The sequence below is a fragment of the Semicossyphus pulcher genome, unplaced genomic scaffold, assembly GCF_022749685.1.
Source record: "Semicossyphus pulcher isolate SPU_LCO1_2020_fin unplaced genomic scaffold, fSemPul1.0.p SCAF_13, whole genome shotgun sequence".
In the NCBI taxonomy this organism is placed as follows: domain Eukaryota; kingdom Metazoa; phylum Chordata; class Actinopteri; order Labriformes; family Labridae; genus Semicossyphus; species Semicossyphus pulcher.
In genome coordinates this window covers 29,718,405-29,742,876 of record NW_027211637.1, presented here as the reverse complement: position 1 = coordinate 29,742,876, position 24,472 = coordinate 29,718,405, and the positions used below count along the sequence as shown (strand labels likewise).

Genomic DNA, 24,472 nt, shown 5'->3' with positions numbered 1-24,472 from the left:
TTCAGAGGCGTTTAAAGACCTGGAAGAACGGGGCTGATGAAGTCACCAGAGGAGAGCTGTGATAATCACACGCCGCCCGTACCTCCACAGCAGCCGGCAGCCCTGAATTGGATTGTGTGGGATTGTCATCGAGAAGGCTTCGAGAGCTGTTCCCTCTGCAGACTTACACGGATAAGGAAGAGCTTATAGTAGAGCAGCACGCAGATAAATAGGTCTTTATGAATCTGTGTATTAAAGCACAGAGGGAGGGAGAGGACGGGATACAAAGAGACAACGGGGAAACAGAAGGATTTATTGTGAGTGTTTGTATTTAGAAGATTTGGCTGAATTTAAGTTCTGCTCTCCAGAGACGGATGGGAAACACCTGCTTCTTCTTAAATCTACCTTTTTGAAAGTATTATAAATATTCTCGTTCTTAAAAGGAAAGCATCTGAATTTTTTAAACTTGGTCTCGTTCTCATAATTGTGGCTGATCTGACATTCCCCATCCCCATTGGTTAGAGTTGGTCTAATAGAGCCGGAGTCACAACCTGCTGAAATCTATGGTGTTACTGAGATTTCAGTGTGTACATGGTGTTTTATTTTGAAACGACCGGATGCTGTGTGCTGCTTTCATGTCTGACTTCCTGTTTGGAACGATCTGCTCGGTTCAGCTTGACGAGCGCTTGAAGCGACCTCCGTCAAAAATAGACCCGGCGCGTATCTTTAGCGGAGCAGAGCGGAGGGACGCTCCTGGGACGCTCCGGAGACGGATCCTGTGGGATTTGAGGGTTACTTGTAACATTCGTACCAGAGCGTTTGAATTAATAATTAATTTAGAATATAAACAAAGAGGACAGACAGGACCACATGATTGAATTGTAAAAGCTATACTGCAAATACTCAAATGTGTAAAGACTTGCAGACGGTGCATCCCCGACCTAGAATACAGCAGCCGATAAAATGATCCACTTACTCATATTTGCCACCGTCTGAACCTTTCAGAATAAAGTGCAGCAGAGTTCAGATGAAGTCCTTCAGACATCGACAGCTGTTTACTCTGCGTGTGTGCGGTGATACTAAAAGCTTCTCCTTTCTGAGAGTGGACAAACTCTGCTTTCACTGATAAACCCTCAAAGATGAGTTAAATGTGATGGAGGGCAGGTCTTCACACGGCCTGCTTTGAAGGACTAGATTTTGTCTGTGAGGGTTTAGTGGACTCTTTTTCATTCAGAGTCACTCAGCGTGAACTTTTGCTCTTAGATCAACAAGCTGCAGACGGTCACACACCTGCAGAGCGTGCAGTGAGGGAAGAGAGTCTGTGAGGCTCAATATTAAGCAGAGGACACTTTTTAAGTGATCAGGAACGGCTTTTTAAACTGGGCTTTCCTTTCTTGCAGTTGAGACTTGACTCTACTTTAAAGACATTTTATTTCATCTGCTCGAGTGCGGCGGGTTCTCCCTGAGAGGCTCCACACAGGGCCTGTGTTTCTGTAATGCAGATTGAATATATCTTTTTCATCTGCCGGTGATATCGCCTTTGGACATCTGTTGAATTTTGCAGGATGTAGCCATTTTTCAGGACGCATCATCTGTTGCACATTGGCGTCAAACTGAACCTGCCTGCTGATTGTTTCCACTCAGTGTAAATATATTTATACAGTAACTATAATGAGGGAAATCTGCAGATGTTCTCTGCTTTGCTTGCAGTTCAGCCTCATCATCATCCTTCCTCCTGGGCTCCCTTCTGATGGCCGATCTCTGTAAAGTTTGAGCTTTGAAATGCAGTTTTGTTATTTAAGTATTAATGATGTGCGAGTCACGGGTCGATCGTTTGAAACTAATGACTCTTCTTACTGACTCAGGAGTCCTCATCTCCACTAACTCGTTCACTGACTCACCCCTCCTACCCGCGATTAGCCACTGCAAACTGCCAATTCAGTGCTCGCTCCCACAGTCCAGCGCCCGGGGCTCGCTCCCCGCCCTGAGCTGATGGTCTGACTCGAGTTACACGAGTCACTCACTGAATCATTCAGTCACTCAGTCCCCGCTCTCCCAACACGGCAGGGCTCAAAAAGCACTTTCTCTGAGCGTCACAAACCCGGCGAAATGACTCACTTTACTATCAGTTCATCAGCAAGGTCCAAAAACAATCAGAAGGTCTAGAAGAGCTGCAGGATTATATTTAATCTCCATTAATGTTAGCGGAGTGCTAAACAGGAAGTTAGCCTGATCATGCAACGGTAGTCTCTAGCGCTCATGCTCTGTGGGCGCTTGGGTCGGTGGATTCAAGCTCTGGGTAGCTGACACAAGTGAAAACACGACTCTCTTTAGTGAGCGACTCATACAAAGTGGAGTTAGTAAAAAGAGTCGAACCTCACGTCTTCATTAAGTATGGCTGAACATACAGACAACTTTCAGACCACTCTCATGTGTGCTAAGTGCTAAGCTAAAGGCAGTTAGCTTAGCTTAGCATAAAGACTGGAAGAACGGAGGAAACAAGCTGTTGATTAACTTACTCTATCACATGTTGATTTCAAACAGACCTGAAACAACGACTTTTCTTATAGAGGACAGTGTTTGCAACAATTGCCAGTGTTGCAGAATTATTGCAGTCAAAATAACACGTGCAACCAGAAAGGATGTTATTTTTTAACTCTTGACTCTTTTTTAGCAACAAGAAACCGAGAGATTCAACAGAAAATAGAAGACATACGAAGCATTTATTACCAACAATATGTCGTGGCTGATAACATGAATGTTGTCATAGTTCTGTCACACGCACACTCGCACAGGCGTCTAGGCCACAGCATGACTTAAGACTGTGTGCACACACGCCGGTGCCAGCGTGTGACAGCACATTTAAGCCGACACAGCGCCGACCGGGGGTTTGTGAATAATTCAAAGCGATTATTAATATTTGAAAGCGAACAGCACGGCGGATGAAAGAGTCATCAGATAGACTCCTTTCATCGTCCTTCCTCCGCCCTCCACCCGCTGTTAGTGGAGGGAAGGAGCAGAAAGAGGAATAGAGAGGAAGAAAAGTCTGTCAGGGAGTCGGACACGGCGCTGTTCGAGCTGTCGATGCACCTGTCATACGTTCAAGTTCAGGAGATACTGATATCTGTAAGTTTAGCCAACAAATGGTGCAATGCGACAGCAAAGGTAAAGAAAAGGGGAAAACACTGCAGGCTAAACGTGGATGTAAACAATGTGAGATGTTAAAGACAGCTGCAGATGTTTATGAGGACGGGATGCATGTGACACGTTTGTTGGAGCTCTACGTGGTGTAAATGTAAATATAACTTTTGTCTGTTTAGAAATTCCTCAGAGCCCCTTTAAATCCTTTTGCTGAATGGTACAGAATTAAAGTTGGGTCTGCTTTTGTGAAACTAAACCGCCTTCACAGGAAACACAGGCAGCAGTGTGACGCTGCACGGTATGAAACACTGTTTGCCTTTGCTGCTCAGCTTGTGTCCTCCTCACTGGAGGATCTCACTCTTCTCTCTGATAAAAACTGGAATCACTGACAGATTAATTACAAAGTCTTGACCTCACAGCCCTCAATTATACAGCCTGCACAGGCACAAGTCATTAACTGCAACGAATGTATTTCCTGAAAGGTTTAAAGGGGAATCCATTTGTTGCATGTATTAATTACAAAATCAAAGTTGCATGCAGGTAAGTGAAAGGTGAAGAGGAGCAGATGAAGATGGCCAGCAAAGAGAGAAAGATGCAGTGACAGGGCGGAAAGAGAGAGACAAAGAAAGAGAACAAACTGTGGGTTAAATAAACATTTCTGTGTTGCTGTTTCAGAGATAGAAGTGATGTTTTACTGCACATGAAAGCTGCGTCATAATAAGATTCACATCAGAATAAGTGAAGCCAGTGTCTCCCTGTTGTCCGGCTGAGTGATGTTATCCGTCTCAGGTGGCACCAGCCTGAAAACGTGATGACCGGTCTCTTTTCTTAAAGGCTCATTAATGACATTTTATTGACATGCAGGAAATGATCATGAAGCAGCTTTTACTTAAAAAGACTACAAATACGGGCGCTGGTTTAGCTCAGCGGCTGCATGTTGCATGCCGGGTTCGACTCCAACACTCGGCCATGTGCTGCAGGCTGTCGCCTCTCTCTCTCCACTGTCCTCTGAAGAAAGAAAATTAATCTTAAACAAATTTTAAAAAATCAAGAAATAAAAAACACTACAGCAATGTTTGTTGCAGGAGAGGCACCAGACCTGCCCAGTAAACTTAAAGATATAATCTTGAAGATTTTCATGTAAGTAACAGATCACAGTATCACAGACTGTCTGTCTGTGGCGGAAAAAAAACCCAAGCAGCGCCCAGTCAGTGACGCGTTTTCCATCATCCAGCAGTGGTTGGTCTGCCAGAGAGGGTAGGCGGAGCTAAGCGGCTGCTTTTCCGCTCTCTGCAAGTGTTGTGAGTAAACAGTAATCTACTATGGCTGAACAAACAAAGAAAAGATGGATGACTACAGATACAACTTCAACAAGAAGTGAAAATCCAAAGAAGAAGAAACAAACTCGACGCTCAGATGAAGCAAACAGTCTGAAAAGGAAAGCGACCGTCAGCCAGGAAAATCAAGAGTTACAACCGGAGCCAACCGGGGACGTCACACATGCAGCACTGTGTGAATATCTGGGAAGAGTACCTCGGCAATTACTGTTTATCGCCACTAGAGGCGCCAAAGAGAACAAGAGAGAGATCTTCGAAATTAAATCTTTAAACTCAATTCATTCTACTCGTGTTTACCGCCTGTGGTTTCTCTATAATGTAGAATTGTCTGGACGTATTTTGCATATTGCTTCCGACAACATGACCAGTTCCAGGTGTGAACACTCCTTTACAAGAACTTTGAGTTGCATCTGTCCTCGCTGCACAGATTACATCCTCTGTGTTCAATGCAGGACGTTTTTACAGAGCAAAAGCATCACACTCTACGGTGAGCATGATTGTCACACGATGCTAATGAAACTGTTGGTTCAGGTTAAGGAAGTGAAATAAAAGCACTTAAATGTTAAACAAGCTTCTGCAGAAAGCTTCACAGGTATTTTTGTTGCCTAACCGAAACCACAGTTTATTTGTGTTGGAGGATTTTACAACATGAACTTTGTGTTTATGGTGAAGCATTCTGGTGTCAGCGAACAGATTATATTTTATTCACTGTAATAACACATGTTGTGTTTTTATAAGAGGACATTGAAGAAGACATGAGCAGTCCAAAGAGAGAGAGCGGGGGGGAATTATCCGGCTTGTGAGAGGCAGAAAGCTGTAAACCCTCTTTAATGGATGGTAAATATTTCATGCTTATTTTGGAGATTGTGGAATTCCTTAAGTGCAGACAGACGGTGAATGTTAACAGCACTGAGCCGGAGAGATGAGCGCGTTTCAGCTGTGATTCAGGAGTGAAAGTAATATACACGCCGAGGGGGAGGAAACATGATGACCGACTGCTCTGCTCACACGGCTGGAGCTGGAGCTCTGGATTCAGAGTCAGATTCACGGCTGAATCCTGCGTGTGGCGATGAAGAGACTTGCCTTATTCACAGCAGCAGTGCTGTTTTTACCGTTAACACTTTTGATATATTCAGACAGCCGGTGAGCGCTCCTGTCAGTGAGGAAGAGACGTCACATGACGCGTTAAACGCCCCTTTGTCCTGTGAGCACACGTCAGTCCCGTCTCGTCAACGAACACAAAACAGACGTGTCGTCAGAGTTTTTATTGTCAACAATCTATCCAACAATCTTTTAGCTGTCAACATCTCGTCTTCGTCATCGGAAAAATTGTGTTTTTCATTCGTTGATTTTTCGTCATAATTTTTTCGTTAACTGGACGAAATTCTTCTGCACTCGTCACTCTGCCTTTTTGTACGTTATCATCACCACGGTTACGGTTAGGCTTAATACTAAGTCTGAAGTCACTTCATACTTTCTGCACCAGTGCATCCATCCATGCATCCATCCATGCATCCATCCATCCATGCATGCACCCATCCATGTATCCATCCATCCATCCATCATGCATCCATCCATCCATGCATCCTTCCATGCATCCATCCACTCATCCATGCATCCATCCATCCATGCATCCTTCCATGCATCCATCCATCCATCCATCCATCCACCCATCCATGCATGCATGCACTCAACCATGCATCCATTTTAATAGAAAACACTTTTGTAAATTTACGTCTTCTGCTCGATCGTGATCTCTGAACGTTTTAAACGGTGACACAGCGTACACTTGTAAATATCTGAATCAATAATACAGCAAACACATCCTGGACACACATAATTGATTGAGACATCAAAGATGTCGTCCTCTGTTTCCTCCCACAGAGATATTGACACAGTGTATTGATCTGTTTCTTCCTCTTCTGTACTCGTCTTCATGGTGAGACGACCGCTCTTTAATTATCTTGTTCATATGACTCATTCTGCTGCCTTTGTATTTAAAGACTCCTTTGTGTTTTCTGTACGTGAACATTAAAAGGCCCACAGAACGACGCAGCTCCGCGCCCGGTGTTTGCAGTGACAGTTGCTCTATTTAATACAAAACAGACTAATACTCATACAGCACATGCTTCCTGTCGTCTCTGTGAGGGCATCTCTCTGTTTGAAACCTTTTTACACTCTGTTACTGACTGCAGCTCCTCTCTGCTCAGGGCTCTGTCCTTTCTTCCTCCGTCACGGCCTCTTCATTTCTCTCCTCTCTGCTGCAGCCATCTCTGCCAGGAGCCTTGAACTCAATAATTATAATGCAATTATGTTTTCTCCAAATGGCAGAGGAGAAAGAAAGAAAGTAAGGGAGCCAGAGAAATGGAATCGTGTAGGGAACGAGGCTGAATATCAGGAGACTGTTGAATTGAGAGGCCAGAAGAGAATTGAGAAAGAGAGAAGACAAGATGTTCTGGAGGAGAGGAAAAGACAGAGCTGGAGGGGTCGGCCGGGTAGACTCTGTCCCTGATGTAAAGAGAAGTGGAAAGCTGAACCGCGATAAAATATTCCCTCTGAAGAATCAGCTGCCTGCAAGTCTCCAGTATGCAGAGAGAAGGAGGGGAGGGGCGTATGGAAGAGAAGAGGAGGGTAAGAAAGCAGAGTGAGAGAGGGAGAAGAAGAATTAAAGGAAGATGTAGAAGTGAATCAAACAGGAGGGTAACGTGGAAGGTAGGAGTGAGAGGTGTGGGCGATGGGTTGATCAGAGTGGGATGAACGGATTAAAAGGAGTTCAGATGCAGTGACAGTGATGTGGTGGAGACAAGCAGCCCAAAGGTGGAGGTGACTTCAGGGAGAAAAAAAAGAGATGACGGAAGAAGCAGAAAGACAAACTGAAAGACGGTGATGAAGAGTATCTGATAGGAAAAAAAACACCCTTCAAAAGTATTTGATTTATTACAGACTAAGAATTCCCTCACATAATAGTCTAACGGAGGACTATATAAATATATAAAAGTAGGACATGTTCATAGTGGACGACTGTTTTCATACCTTTGACTTTTGGCTTATGCCGTAGTAACAAGAGACCATATCTGGATGACTGGATACACATTGATCTCTATCCTGATTGAAATGTCAACATTTTAGCAACTTGTCAATCTCCAGGGAGCCAACCAAAAAGTCACAAGTTACATACACGAGGGGGCCAGAGTATTAGGAACACCTCTGAATATAAAGCAGCTCAGTGCAGCCCCACCACCAGTTATGAGCCTGACGCTGAAATATCATTGAATCAACACCTCTGTGACAGCTTAGAACAAAGCCTGAACTTTACAGGCAACATGAAAGCAAATGAAAAAATAAAAAATAAATGACTTGAGACTCGACTTGAGGCATGATGACTCGGATGACTTGTGTTGTCAAGTTTCTGTCTAACTATCAAGTATGTACGCAGCGCAAACTGGGAATCATGATTGGACGACTGAAAAAGCTCCCCTGTATGTGATCGTCATGATTGGAGGACTGGCTGTCAGTCAAACTCCTCGCTATGGCAACACGCAACATCAAAGCCCCCAGATATAATCCTCATCAGTTGTACTCGTTACTCTCAACACGGTCTCAGAGCAGACCATCATCATGGCTGCGTCTGTGCCAAGATAACACAGATACAATTCACTGTCAGACTTTTTGAACTGGTTATATAAATTGGCCAATAATATCATTATTAGACGGGCTGCTAACACCTTGTGTTTTCTCTTTATAAAGACCGGATACTACAGGGAAGAGTGCTGGATCTTTGGTGGAAAAAAAGTGATCTGACTCGGGACTTGACTTGACATAACATAACCTGTGACTTGACTTGCCCAAGAAAAAATGACTTGAGACTAGCTTGGGACTTGAGCAAAGATGACTTGGTCACAACACTGGTTTAAACTAAATTGTTTTGACTTTTTATTGACTAAACCTGGACTAAAGTGTTTTGAGTTTTCGTCAACTAAAAAGGGTAAAAATGACAAAAATGTGACTAAAACAAATTTTGTTTTAAGACTTTATCTAAAACAGCTGCCAAAATGAACACTGGCATGCTAACAGTAGGGATGCTAATTTAGGAAGCGCTCCTGTGGTATCGAGGGCAGCAGGTTGGGTTGGAGGATCTGTAAGATATTATGACTGTTTGTTTAACAGTTGAACGTGAAGCCTTTCAGCTTCCTTTACTGCTCATTTCAGAACATTACTTGCATTTGTTTTGCAGCTGTGGAGCCTTAAATTTATGGCACGAGTTATTAATCACATATTGAAAACGTCCACAGTTGAGCTTCCTGAAACCTGCAGCTGTGATGCAGACAGAGGCAGGAAGGATGAGAGGATTCAGAATGAGCTGAGGGCGTGGAGTCGGATAACAAGTGAAGAGGAGGAAAGTAACAGAGAACTAAAAGTCAGAGGAAGGTAATGAGAGGGATGATGAAAGGATAAAAGACTGAAAGACACAGATGCTGAGATGCAAGGGAATACATGAGTGAGAGACCTCAAAAATTGAGAGAGACGGGTGTTGATGAACGTCATCTAAAATTGGAGATGGGGCAAAGAAAGAGGACACGAGGAGGGAAAGAGAGGCAGAGGAGAAGGAATGAAGAAAGAAGGGGATGCGTTGAGGAAAGAAGGGAGTGCAAAAGAGCCCGGGGCCAGACTGAATGAAGGAGGGAGGCGAGGGGAGAGGGGGGGAATATTTGACTGCAATGCGTTTTTATAAAGTTTAATTCAGGGCAGCAGAAGCAGAAAAAGCTTCAGTGTGATTTCAAATCAAATCTTCGGGGTTATAAAACCCGACACTCGAACAGTGAGAGACTTATTTATGACTTATTGAAAGAGCTAGCGCGTTGTTTTCCTTCATTCCTGCAGAGGCTGATATTTCTCTCTGTTATGACCTCAGACTGTGTTTTTACCGAGAGGTGAATAATACACGTCAAAGAAAGTAAAAACTTGTATTCATTAGTGCTGGATGTGAGCTTGAACCAAAAATATCAAAATATTAAAGTCAAAGGTATGAATTATTTGAGAGAGAGAGACGGGCGAGCGAGATGGAATAAAAACAAGGGGGGACCCTGAGGGCAAACAGCGGCCCATCAGAGCTGGAACACAGCCTCCAGTCTGAGAGCAGATAACTGGGAACCAAACCTGACAGATACAAAACCCCAGAAACAGAACAAGCACACCACAAAACCAGGCGTTTGCTGAGCCCATACCTGACCGGGACCAACTCACCTTATGGCTACAATATACTTAAAGACTTGCTTCATATATGACAGATATTAACGAGACAACAACCAGATTCCTCTTTAAGAGTATTTCCCATCATGCTCCTGGTGGAATGTTAAAAGAAGTTAAACAAGGAGCAGAAACAGAAACATCTCTTGGCTGCAAATGATCTTGTTTGGCAGCGGTTTGCAACAAGATCAGTATAATCATCATGAAAATCCTTGTCAGCATAAACTACATCCTCGATGTCCTCATCATCAATAGCATCAACATCATTAAGGTCAGAGGTCATAAAGAGCTGGGTCTTTAGCTTCTTCTTAAAGGTGAAAGGGACTCTGCGGACCGAATGGAGTTTGGTAACTCGTTCCACCACCGGGGGACGACTGAGGAGAAGAGTCTAGTTAGAGACTTAGTAGGGAGATGCAGTAATCAATGCATGATATCACGAGAGCCCGTACCAGCAGGTGTGTTGCATGCTCTGACAGGTAGGGTCTGATCTACAGGGCAAATCGACATGACCGAGCAATCGAGGCCACATGAACCTTAAAGGTTAGCTGGTCGTCAGTTGTGACGCCCAGGTTACTTAATCAGTACCACAGAAACAAAAGTTTTGTGGCAGTTTGGGAAACTAACAAATCACTGCACGTGTCCCAAAAGGGTCAAAGCAAAATGGGCCCTCTGGGTTTCTGAAAGGTGTCGGTGGGAATAAAACTCCCCACAGCCGCCCACTGATTCTATCAACATGATAGACGAACGAAAGAATTGGACCCAAAACAAAGGAGAAGTGGGAGTCACCGGACGGGGGAAACAAAATGAATGGGAACAGAAACTGGCCAACCTTTTCCAATGCACACTCAACTCAGATTTTCAAACAGAAAACACAGAAGGCCAACTGATGGTGTTGCCCACCTCACACTAAATGATCGAGCTGAGCTGATGATGATTCATTAACACTAAACCATCTGTCCATGAACTATTGAACTCCTTGCGTGCTTCTTACTAAAGCTTTCCATATTCCATAATCAATGGTTATTGACAAAAACGCCTCCACAGCGTTCCTGTGTCAGTCAGCGTATCAAACCAGCTCCAGATGAGAGAAATGGTTCTGATTGGCCTCATTTGAATCCAAAAGATGAACAGGAGGGGTCAGACTTCAGCTTTCAGAGCCAATCAGGCCGGCTGATTGGGCTGTCGCCAACATGATTGGACTTGTGACTGTGGAAAACTCCATCCAGACCAGTGAATACAATCATAAAATCACCCCTTCTTCACCACAGTCTACACTCATTATTAAGACTGGAAAATGGAGATGAGGTTTAACACCTGCATGTGGATACAGTCACTGTATTCGACTCGGTTTGAAAGCTTAGAGATTCAATTTACGGTGAGAGAAGGCTTTCACACTGCCAGGTTCAGGGGTTTGATTCCCCCTGCCGCCATTAACGTTAACAAAAGCTCCCACCAGTTCTCATTCTCACCAGCAGTGTTGGCAGCAGCTCCTTTAACAAAGGCTCTGTGTGCATTCTAATGATGATGCACCTTTAACACAGAGGGTGTCTGCTTGTTATTCTGCAGACTGTAAGACTTGATTTCAGTGTTAAAGGTGTGCGTGTGTGTGCTCCAGTAAATGAGCTTCCTGTCTCAGCGTTTGACTGGTTGTCTGTGCTTCCTGTCTCCTCAGGTACACCAAGATGAAGACGGCCACTAACATCTACATCTTTAACCTGGCCCTGGCTGACTCTTTGTTCCTGGCGACGTTACCTTTCCAGGTATGACTTCATGAATCACCTACACATTACAACAACACTTGACATTTGACACTTGTCTATGAGTAATACATTGTCGATAAGGTCACACTCAGACATGGATTGCTTTAGAGAATTGCAGTGGTCTGAATAGTATTATACGTGTCAAAGAAAGGAGCTACAGTATGTATTGTAAAGTATGTATTTATGGTGTAAATGCTATGTGAAATATTCGCAATAATATAAGGACATAAATTATACCATGCTCTGTCCACTCTTTTAAAGTGCTAACCTCAAAGATCTCAGTTTCCTCTATGGCGATAAACGATAATTGCGGGAGCACACTTCCCAGATATCCAGACAGTGTTGCATGTGTGACGTCCACGGTTGGCTCCGGTTGTAACTCTTGATTTTCCTGGCTGACGGTCGCTTTCCTTTTTTTTCATCTGAGCGTCGAGTTTGTTTCTTTTTCTTTGGATTTTCACTTCTTGTTGAAGTTGTATCTGTAGTCATCCATCTTTTCTTTGTTTGTTCAGCCATAGTAGATTACTGTTTACTCGCAACACTTGCAGAGACTGGAAAAGCAGCCGCTTAGCTCCGCCTACCCTCTCTGGCAGACCAACCACTGCTGGCTGATGGGAAACGTGTCACTAACTGGGCGCCACTTGTGATTTTTTTCCATGAAAGTCGCCACAGACACCCAGTCTGTAATAATACTATATACTGCAGATGCAAAGGCTTTCATCAGTGGGCCATAGGCTCAGTCACCATTGTGTGAACTCATTCGGCGAGAGACAGAGCCATAACAGACATTTATTTATATGAAAATCTTACATGCCTTTTAAAGTGATAATCTCACTCTGAATAAAGGTGACTTAAACTATCTGTGTGACATGACTCAGATCAGAGATCATTCTCACATTCTCACATTACATTAAAAATAATACAACTACTCCAATGATCTCATATTACTTCATACTTTATTGCTGCTAATATTTTATATTAATATTTTATGAAACAAAATTATATTTTTTTCAATAGCTTCAATTGTCATGTGACCTAGTGTCCTCAAATCAATGATGTTAATACTTAGCTGGACAAATAAGACACACCTCATATTATAGGATTGGGTTTTTTTTGCATTCTGCGCTCGGTGGTAGTATGAGGTACGGAGCTGTTCAAATTTATTCTGCAGTATGCAACGCCAGGCGCCCCTTTTCCGGTTCTGGAAAGCGGAAGTAAACAAAAGCCCGCCAATAGTAAAAAGCTGCTTCTTTAGCTATAGCGCCCCCTTGTGCCCTCTGCCATTTCAAATGTGACGTTCTAGCGCTTTGCATTGTGGGATACAGTAGGTGAGGTAGACTGGTCCGATGCATACTGGAGATTTTTTCTGTATCAGTTCGACATCCAGGGATATTTTTGCATACTGTAAATGTTGCTGTTGTTTACATACTAAAGACTACAATTTGGCCAAATCAATACGTCGAATATCCAACTTAAAACTAACTTCACCGCGGTGCTAAAGTTTATAAATCACTCACTGAACTAGTTTTACATTAACGCCAAAAACTCTTGCATCCTAACACGTCAGAAATGACGTACTGTGCCTTTAAATCTTCATACATTCATGTAGCTCGATTTTTAAACCATTTTACTTCCCTCTTTGTTTTAAAAGACCTTAAAAAAACTGGTTACGCTCTCTTTCCAGCACCTGGATGTTATATAGACTGTAATCAGTCGTAAGTCGGTCGTCAGCTCTCGAGGTTTCATCCTTCACTGCGCTGATTTGTCACCACTGTACTGAATAATTAACTGTCCAAAGTTTCCGAGCACAGTTGGTCTCTGTTCTGCCTCCGGCTGTATTAATTCTCGTAAACTGCCTCTTTGCAGGGCACAGACGTGTTCCTGGGCTTCTGGCCATTCGGGAACGCTCTGTGCAAGGCCGTGGTGTCTATCGACTACTACAACATGTTCACCAGCACCTTCACCCTGACAGTGATGAGCATGGACAGATATGTGGCCGTCTGCCACCCTGTCAAAGCGCTGGACATGAGGACTCCTCACAAGGCCAAGGTAAAGCCCTTTCATTTCAAAGTGCAAGATTCACCTTTTCAAAACCTTCACGCCTCGAGTTTTCTCCTTGGAATGATCGCTGACATCAGATCAAATGTCAACCGTCACTTAAATGTGACTTTGTATGTGCTGTTGTCAACCTGGGAAGTGGATGGATACATGCTGAGCAGGTCTACAGATGTCAGGTTATAAAACGAGGGGAATTAGGCGGTCTTTATAGTGGGATAAGCCATGTAATGTTAGCTAAAGATGTGATTCTGACCTTAATTATGCTCATATTAAACGTGTTTCTCATCTTAAGGCTTCACAGGAAAGTAGACTGGAGATACAACATGCTGTAGTGCATGCACAGCTGTTCCATGTATCACACACCTGTGCACTAACTGTGGAGAGTAAACACACTTAAACTGTTGCACAGTGTTACATGACCAACGAGTTCAGCTGAAAATAAAACAAAAGCGTGAGCTATTCCAGCAATTTCTCCGACCAGCTTTGACGAGTAAACACTGTGCCCTGTGACGACATCTTAAGAAGCTGCTAAGAGCTTTTCAAGTGCCCAGAAAATATGACAAAATGGAGAAAGGTTAAAAGACAAGAGCGGATGATTTGGTGGTTTTGACAGTTTCCTTCTCATCGCAGGGATCTTTCTTAGATTTCTGTTGTGTAACGATATGAAGAAACTGGACTTCAAAGGGGGACTGCACCATTTTTACACATCAAAGTCTCTTTTCAGGTCTCGGGGAGTTTTACTGAGTATGTGAAAAAACTTGTATGAAGTCTTTCAGGCTCAAAAGGAAGCTGCACCGAATCCGATCATTTGCCTGAAGACATTTTCGGAGCGTCTGCTGGGGCTCATCTCGGCTTCAGACGGGTGTGTTGCAGCTAGATTTTATCACAACACAAACACATCTCTGAGATAAGTGTGGCATTAGAGGGTAATGAAGGCGCCTGGATTTGAAAAGGAACACGAATGGAGGAAATAAAAAGATTAAAGTTTGCCTCTGCTGCAATCATTTTTACATTTCTGTTCATGCAAAGTTTGACAATGTTAAAGGAGTGCAACACTAACTTGGGAGAGCACAGGCGACCATTCTCCTGACAGCCATTTTGGCTCATCAGAGATGCAGCTATAGACTGTAGCTGTGTCAATTCAAGGACGTATTTGAACACCGATTGCGTCACAGCAGCGCGTCGAAGGCTGTCTTATTCCGAAGGCACCTTCAGATGCAGCCGACAAATGCGTCCTCCTCTTCCCGGGCCACGGAGGATCCATCGGGTGCATCCTTCATGGCCCCGCGTCTCCTGAGATTCATTGCGCTCCAATTTGAATGTGATACAATTTAAATGTAAAAGTTTTGATGCCATACAAATGTTAAAAAACAAGGGGCCTTGAACAAATTATCTTTAAAATAACAGGTTAAGTAACTCAACGTTAGTTATGATAGCTAGTTAGCCTGCTAGCTGCTTGTTGCTAGGCGACACGAGCCATGTTTGGTGATGCAAGGGTGAGGGTAGGAACAGCTGGTGAAGCAAACAGGAAAACCTCTGCAGACCAGACCGTCTCATTACAGGTCGGCCTCAGCGTCTACACAGGCTACGAATGACTCATCCTCCATCGACAGCGTCCTTCGAAGGATGCAGCCCCTAAATTCAGACACAGCTAGTATATATAAAAAATAGACACATTGACACCAGGGTACACCATGTGTGAAGGCTACCACTTGGCATTTTGGTTGTCCGCATCATGTTTTTTTTGGGTACAGATTTGACCCAGTCGGCAGCAGGGTGGGTACACATTGCTACGAGACCTGCCGATCACTGATAGCCATGCCCTACACTGCTTTATCGCATGTTTTACTATAAATGTGACTGTAATTTTAAAAATTGACGAACACTCTGGAGGAATCAGACCAAGGAGAGTGCCCCCTGCTGGCTGCTACAGAGATGTTCTAATGCATTACACAAACCAGGAGGCTACGTCCACTTCCTGTATACTTTGGGTGCAGCCAACGTTGATGATGCATCCCATTCAGGTTTACACAGGTCTTCGTATTCGTGACATTCGTAACATACACTTGTCTAGCATTGATTGCTTTGTACAGTAGTCAGTAGTGCAATAGTGACGACCACTTAGCTGTTAGGTCCTGTGTGACAGGAGGAGGGACGCCACTTTTCGCTCCCCAACGTGAGAAAAGTCATGAACAATTTGATCATTTTAGGTCACTATGAACTTTATCATCATTTTCGGCCGGATACTGGAATAAAGGTTACAATCCGAGCAAGACGTGTATGAAAAACTGACTTCAAAAGGAGCTGTAAATGATGTCTCTTACTATGCAACCATTTTTATCTGTAAGCTAACAGATAATCATCGTTTGTTCAGGTGGTGAATATCTGTGTGTGGGTGTTGGCCTCAGCCTTTGGTGTCCCTGCCATGGTCCTGGGCAACGTGGAGGAGGAACAGGAGCACAACAGTGAGTGATTCGCACACACATACTGTATACACAGTGTGTACATGTACTGCAGTAACTGCAGTCATGTATGACATGTTCAGACACGCAAACAATCAGCCTGACAGCTTATATCATCATACATCTTGGACCTTCTCGTGCATTTTCTTGTGACTGTGATTGTGTCTAATCGATACACAAAAGCAACACCATTGTGCGACACGGCTTTGATGGTTATATTAATTACCTGCTGCAGAACAAGGTTTGTGTTTTAAAGCTGTTTGTGAAGAGGTCGCAGAGGGAGGTGTGATGGGAAAGAGCTGAAAGTGTTGTCGTCCCCAGTTTGTAAAATTGTAAAAAATTGTAATTGTAAAAAAACAGGTGCAGAGAGATTTCACACTGCATGAAAAGCGGCTCTAAACTCTACACGATGCTTGAGGATATGAACTGTAGCGCAGCAGGTACACCTCCACGTCATCTGCAGAACAGAAATAGAAAGATCTCCAGCTCTTGTCGCGTTAATGGAGCGATGAGATGACAGCGTGAGTCACTCTCTGTTCTGTTTATTAAAAGCTCTGAGTGGGCCCAGATGAAGATTTAATGTAACCTGTTGCACAAAGTAAATGAAGCTTTATTGACTAATGGCAGTTCAGATGACTGATGACTGTTTTTAATGAAATAAACACACACAGGTGTGATCTGCTCGCAGTATCATTTACATCATGTGCATGACTGAGATTAACTGAATGAGGAAAATTCAACTCCGTTTAGTGCAAATGGGTTCAATCAGCAGGAAGCCATAATTATAGTTTCATTCTAATCATAGCAGTTATAATAATTCCCTCTGTGACGAACAATATTTCAAGCAAAAGCACGATGCATTAAATATGAGTTAAGAAAATATTAAATATCACCAACGAAGAAAAGCATACTTCCATTCCAAACACAACGTCAGTGAGCAGAAGTTGTGCATCCTTGTTGAGCAGCGACAGAACAAAGACGCAGCAGTACTGTTGCTGTCCACCGCTCACTCGTCTTCACGCTTCTTCCTGTCTTTAAGTCCTGCATTATTGAAAGTCCCAAACCTGTTCTGTGAAACCGCTCGTGTAACATCTGACTGGCTTTTTCTCCAGTTCCTGTTCACGTGTCGCAAAATGTCAAGGAACACTTTCAAAGTAGGGGGGTGAGGAAGCTCAGTCTGTAGGGAACCGGAGGATTGCCGGTTTAAGTCGTGATACGGATTGGAAATTGGGGCTGGTGACTGGAAAGGTGCAAATTAATTCTTCTTTGCAAGGCACTGAATCCCCGTCTGTGTGCCACCCCCTCACTCTGACATCTCTCCATTAATGCATGTCAAGAGGGTCCTATTTGTGCACATGTGTGATTCGGGTCGATGTATTATGCACATTTCAAGCTTCATATTTCACTCTGTGATGCCTGTGGAGTAGCTTAGCATCATTTACGAAAAAACTCCTGCCTCTGCCTGAAACGACTCAGTCAGCTCTGTCCCTTTAAGAAACCCCGCCCCTACAAGCCCGCTTTCTTCTGATTGGCCAGCTCTCCGAAGCCTGCTGAGGCTGCGTCAAGAAAAAACACTCTGGTGTTGATCTATTCAATAAAAATAAGAAGAAGAAGATGAAGAAAATAAAATAATAATTATGATAATAATAATAATAATAATAAAATGAACATAAAAATTAAAATAAAATACAAATAAATAAAAATAATAAAGTGTGAAACCTTGCGTTGATCTATTCAGTACAAATTAAAATAATAATAATAATAAAATAAACCTAAAAATTTAAATAAAAAAATATATAAAATAAAAATAAATAAAATCAAATAAAAATAATAAAGTGTGAAACCTGGCGTTCACAGCAGCCTGCAGCCTGAGCTGAGAAGCCTGGGGATTACTCCAACCTACTTTTACCTACAGATCTGAAACTTCACCCATGTTTAGTCTGAACATCCAACATTGTAACATTATATATATGATTTTTAATGTCATGCATTTTACTGGCAGAAGCTCCTCTTTGGATGTTTCCCAAAATGTCCAAATTATCTGTCTGATTTCTTACATTTGTAACCATGAGCCCGAGCCTCAGGGTCCAAGGTAACAAAAAGTAATTCACTGTGGTTCTGAATTTATCGCCTTCATATGGAAACCAAACAAGGAAACCATGCAGTTAAAGGTTAATCAGACTTCAGACGCAGGTATCAGGTTTGTTTGCTTAAAATGTTCACACTGCACCAAATAGGAATAACGGAAAGTTTATTCTATTCCATCAAAGAGCACGGAAACATGGCTTAGGAAATGATATCACTTTTTAATCATTCTATAAATAATAAGCTTTAACTGGCCTCCGGGTTCTCATGTTTTAATGAGGCCTGTCTGTGTTTTCAGACGGGCTGATTAATGATTTTGTGGAGCTGCTCAGACACATCTCGAGTCTAAATGCCCGACTGTTCAATCTGAAGTGGATTTTCTGTTACGCACGTTGACAGATTTGGGAAAAGGCAGAATTTATTATTGTGTTCGATTACCTGAACATCAAACCTTCATAATGAGGCTCTAACTTTTCTCTGTTTCGTTGCCCTCTCCTCTGAAAGGAGCTCGTACCAGGAGAAATCCAACTGTCCTGGCAATTTGATTCAACATGAGCTCAAGTTCAATAATTAGATTGTCTTATTAGTCAGCCTGACTTCAGCTGACCTCTTTAGCATGCACCGCTGAACTCCATTTCCTCTAATGAGATGTCAGTCTCTCAGGTGCTCGTCGTCTCGTGCAGGTTTCCCTCCTCGGTGCTGCTCTGAAGGTTCATTTTAATCTTCAAGGGTCATAGAACTGTTTTATTAAAAGTTCGCTCTTATGTAAAAGTTTATCATTCATGGTAATATATTGACCGTGATATACTGGGTCATTGATCTGTTTGACTCTTGCAGCATAATTTGAATCCACACTTCACTTATTTTATCACCTCTCCTGGTTGGACTTTGTTGGTGCATGAAGCCTGCTCGTGTCTCTCTCTCTGGAATTGTTTTAAAATCAACCCTGCAGATCGATTAGGGCTGAAGGAAATGTGTGAGGAAACCTGAGCTCGAAGGGGAGTCTTATAAAATGAATATTTAGTAACGTGAACCAGGGGGAGAAAAATGTGAGTCCCAACTTAATACTGTTGTTTCTTAGACATTGATGATGCGCAGATGAAGAAAGGAACTTCCATTGACACCAACTTGTTTGTATAAGCATAGGTTTATTACAAAAAATCAGCATCAGTCAGGCTTCTAGAATACCTGGGAGATCACCCTCAGCCAAATAGTGTCTCCCCGAAACACAGTTCAACATGCACTTATATATGGTGGAAGTGAGTGCATGTTTCTCTCATCCTATTGTTTAGACTAGGCGGGGACACCTTGTCCTTCAGGTTGAAAAGCGCTGATACATCTTTAAAAACAGGATGTATACCATTGTTTTACTCCTGCCTACTTAACACATTCCAAAGACACTTATGTAAGCAACTCACATCTCAAGTCAGATACCACAATACACTTCTGTGCACTCAGATATTATTAAACAGAAGCGGAGAGGCCAAATGTCCCTCGTATTTATGATGGTTATTTATTAAGCCTTCAGTGGCACGATGCACTAATGCAACCTGTGAGAGAAGACAAAGCACTATTCTTCTATCTGGGAACACGCCACTGCCTTTTCATGCATCCATCCATCCATCTTCTTCCGCTATAACTGGTGTCAGGTCACCGTGGCAGCAGGCCCAGCAAGCTAGCCCACTCATGCACCAGGTGCCACATGTTCCGCAGGTGACTCTCTTTGTAATTTGCCTGTCATGTCAGAAAAAGGTAAAACTATACGCTGTTACGCCCCACCCTGAGGCGGCCCCATGGGGCAAACAACTGTACACAGTTGACCCAAATATATCCACGTGAACACCTGAAGACACTCAAATACATGGGACTTATTAAATGACAATTACAACACAAAATCCCAGTCTGAGAGGCAGAACCACAGCAGTCCTCACTCCAGAAGCCTCTCTCTTCAGATGCCATGTCTGGGGTTTTTAAGCACCCAACACCAGGTGAGCCTCATTGTGCAATCAGCAGGGAAGAGCTGGGAAGACAACAGAGAGGCAAAAGGGACAAACAGTGTAGGGAACACATTCAGCCGTAACATGCACCAAACCATATAGAATAATCCTGCAACAGATTATCACAACCTATATGTTTCTATTTCTATTCGGTGTGCAACCTCTACAGCCAGCAGTAAGCCTAATTTAATTTTAATGATCAAACATGCGAGTGTCTGAAGAGTGTGGATGAGTGGAGATGTGGTGTGATGCATGTGATGGATGCAGCAAACCAAACAAAGGAAAAGGCTGAGGAGGACGCAGCAGGGCCAGCTGAGTGTAATCATGTCGACAAGGCTAATTGACAGGAAAGGTAGCATAATGCTAACATCTGTTTGGGATGGCGGTCAGGTGCAAAGATGGGTCAAACAAACACTGGACTTTCTCCCAGGACAGCGGGGTTTGACTCAACAAAAACATTAACTTCCTTAAAGGTAAAGCCACTTATGTACAGAACATCATGTACGTAACATCACTTGTGTAAAGTAACCAAAGATTTTCATGTAAATATGTCTGAGCCTGTGGCCCACTGATGAAAGCCTTTGCATTTGCAGTATATAGTATTATTACAGACTGGGTGTCTGTGGCGCCCAGTTAGTGACGCGTTTCCCATCAGCCAGCAGTGGTTGGTCTGCCAGAGAGGGTAGGCGGAGCTAAGCGGCTGCTTTTCCGCTCTCTGCAAGTGTTGCGAGTAAACAGTAATCTACTCCGGCTGAACAAACAAAGAAAAGATGGATGACTACAGATACAACTTCAACAAGAAGTGAAAATCCAAAGAAGAAGAAACAAACTCGACGCTCAGATGAAGCAAACAGTCTGAAAAGGAAAGCGACCGTCAGCCAGGAAAATCAAGAGTTACAACCGGAGCCGACCGTGGACGTCACACATGCAGCACTGTCTGGATATCTGGGTGCACTTTAAGCACTTAAGTAGTTTTAGTGCCTGATCCTAATGAAGCGCAGACTATTTTCCAACATTTACCAGGTGTGTCATGTGTTTTTAAAGATTATTAATTCGATAAGACAGTTGATAAATTCAGAAACGTGGGAAGAGAGAGTGGGGATGACGTGCAGCAAAGGGCCGAGTGAGGAGTGGGGATGAACTGGGGGCTGCAGCATCGAGGGCTGAGCCTCTATTCGTGGGGCACGCTTTAACCGCTGAGCTAAACCAGCGCTCCTGGTGTTCCACGAGTTTGTCCGGTATAAAAGTGTCATTCCTTCTATGGTTTGGGTGCTAAAAAGGAAACGGTCCTGTGGGTCATATTAGAGGGTAGGAAAGATGGTGTATCTGGTCATCCAGGTTGGAGGAGTTGTTGGAACGGGCAAGATGCCGGTGATGATGCGCATCGTGTCTAAAATAGCTACAGCTGTGTTTAAACTGACACAGAGCCGGCGTGTCTGCCCACTGGATTCTTAATACATGCAGAAGTTTATAAAAGTGCTGGAAAGTTTGACTCATATCACACTCTCTCTCTGTCTCTCTCTCTCTCTCTCTCTCTCTTTTTGTCTCCGTTCATCTCGTCCTCTCTGATACCTGATAACACCTGATGGATCACTGCAGCTTCTGTCTCAGTCTGAAATAGACTCGTTTCATTTCTCTTCCTACAGCTGCTTATCAGTGAGAGAGGATGCTGAGAGGATCCAGCTGGGTCCTCCGTCTTTGCTCACTTTCTGTGTGTGTGCGTGTGCGTGTGTGTGTGTGTGTGTGTGTGTGTGTGTGTGTGTGTGTGTGTGTGTGTGTGTCATCGTCTCTCTGATGCATTCACATACTTCAGTATGACACACACACCCACTCTCACAGATTTATAGTGGAATATTAATGGAAGAGTTTTGCAGCGGGACATATTTTACTCTACACACACAAAGTTATGTGTGTGGGTGTGTTTTCAAAGACGTGGATTTGCCTTGTAGGGGTGTGTGAGAGTGATGACGAGTGTGTGTGATGCGATCGTGCTGGCAGACTCGGATATCGTGACAAAGTTGCTGTTTGATTTTACAGCTCACAGATGGCGGCTCTTTGCCTAAAAAGGCCAAAAAATTCAGATGGAATTCTGCAGTTTCTACGGTAACAGATGCAGCAGACCTCCATGTGACCTTGCATGAGGCTCATACCGAGCCAAAACAGGAAATGACTAGAATATGTCTGCTGTAGGTCGGGAGGTGTTCTGTATTTTAACAAGCAGAGAAAGTGGACGAGTAAATATCCGTTCATTACATCAATGAGGCAACAGCTCTCACCTCCTGCAGCAAACTGTGGAGGCCTTCAGCAGCTCCTTCAGCAGCTCCTTCAGCAGCTCCTTCAGCAGCTTCACCCACCCTGCAAGAAGGAGCGCTACAGCAGGTGCTGCATACCCGCTGCAGTCACACTTCATAACACAATTACAATATGATCCTAGTACTTCTCTGTCAATGTCACCCATCAATCATTATATATATTAAAATACATAATATCTACAGCAGAATGCGGCAAACATGCACACTGCCATCAGCTTTGGAACGAGCTGCAGTGACATCTTTTAAATCTGTTCTTAAAACTCACTTTTATAGACTTCATGTGATGTCGTCCTCTTCTTCTTCTTATTGGCTATTAACCGTCTTTGTAAAAAAAAAAATGTATTCCTCTTTATTCTTAATTCTTTGTCCTTGTGCTTTGCTTGTTTTATAATTTGCTTGCTCTGTTTGTTTGTTAAAGCACTTTTGTTTAAAGGTGCTATATAAATAAAGTTAAATTAAATTGAAAGTAAAATGTGCAAATTTATGTGGATCCTAACTCATACCTAAATAACTGAAGTGTACATACTGTGTTTATTTTTTAATTATTCTTTTTATAATCACTAGTGTATTATTTCTAAATATTACTGTTGTTTTCTCACTGTCTGCTCTTTTTGAGCTGTTGTCGACTTTCCCCAATGGGGGATAAATGAGGTTAGATAAGAAACTTTATTTCAAAGAAAATCTATTTTATGTATTTATCTGGCCTTCTTCAATCAAACTTTATTTGTACAGCACTTTACATACAACAGTAAAGCCTCACAAACACAGATAATACACCCCCGCCCCAGGACAAGAGTGTAATAAATAATGAACTCGATGAAACATCAAAGTGACAAACCGAGGAAACGCCATCATGTATTTAATGAGGGAGAATACAAATGTGTAAAATAATATAATAAAATAAATAAACTTATAAAACACTAAAAGATAATCAGGAATAATAAAAAACGATATTTAAAAATGTAAAATAAAGTTACACAGAATAAAAATGTAATTAAAAGGCAGACTAAAAGGTCTTGAGTTCACTTCAGCCTCTGTGCTGCCCTCAGGTCGTCAGGTAGGGTCATCGTAATGATGCCTCACTGTGGGTTCTTGTCCCAAAGATGGTGACTAACTCATTTAACTTTGATTATTTTAAAACAAAAACGATCTGTTCATCCACGTCTTTGAGATCTGTAAGTTACACGGGGCGACGCCTGCGAGCTCGTTCAGGCAGACAACTCGAGCTGCACTGATTTAATAACTGATATACGTCACGTCCACGTCACCTGACAAACACTTCCTCCCAGTGTGGCGTCTATCTCTCCCTCTGCTCTGTCGTTGCCACCGCTGCCCTGCACCAGTACTGCGCTTTCAGCCCCAGCACCACCCCAGCATCCACCTGCAGGCTCCGAATCGGAGAGTTTAAGATATGATCTCATCACTCCTCAAATTTCTGCATGTAAAATAAACCAGCGAGGAGTGATGAGGTCGGAGCCGAGACGCCAAACACAAGCTGTGTTTTGCAGCTGCGGTAAACATTTCACTCTATAACAACGTGAGTCGTCTGACTGACGTATATTTAACATTGATTTAAGACAGTTAAATAGATGTCTTTTATTGGCTGCTCACTGTGATGTCACAGAGCAGGACATGCCGTGCTGCCATCGCCCACACTGATGAGGTTACGCCTGTTTCTGTGTTTGTTTGGTGCTTCTGCAGCTCTGCGGAGACGAGTTGTGATCATGTGACGTTACGGTGGTGCAGCGTCGTCATTTCGAGATAACAACATCAATAAAACGGAAAAACAGAGAAAATAAAGATGTAAAAATAAAATTTTCTTTCCTCTGCAGACCTTAAAAAGGTCATCAATGCTTTTATTACCTCCACAACGACCATCTCTTTGTCCCAGCGAGCTAACCGCCATCTGATTGCAGCTCGTGCAGAACTCGTCCTCCAGAATGCTCCAGGAGAGAAAAACTTGTTTCTGCCCTTCACTGACTGCCTGTCAATTTCACGATTGATTTTGCTCCCGCTCCTTTAAAAGCTCGCGTGGTCAGGGTCGAGCTCGTCTGTGAATTGATTTCCCGCTCCGAGCCCGACTGAGGCCGGGCT

The 24,472-nt window shown here is 43.1% G+C and overlaps 1 protein-coding gene across 1 annotated transcript in view; it reads left to right on the top strand.

The window, feature by feature from the left end:
- Window positions 1-24,472, top strand: part of oprl1 (opiate receptor-like 1) — a 97,950-nt gene that overhangs the window by 52,064 nt on the left and 21,414 nt on the right. Inside the window, exons 3-5 of the mRNA XM_069659733.1 lie at window positions 11,377-11,464; window positions 13,331-13,513; window positions 15,897-15,987. Of these exons, the coding sequence (XP_069515834.1) occupies window positions 11,377-11,464; window positions 13,331-13,513; window positions 15,897-15,987 (362 nt within the window). The remainder of the gene's footprint in view (window positions 1-11,376; window positions 11,465-13,330; window positions 13,514-15,896; window positions 15,988-24,472) is intronic.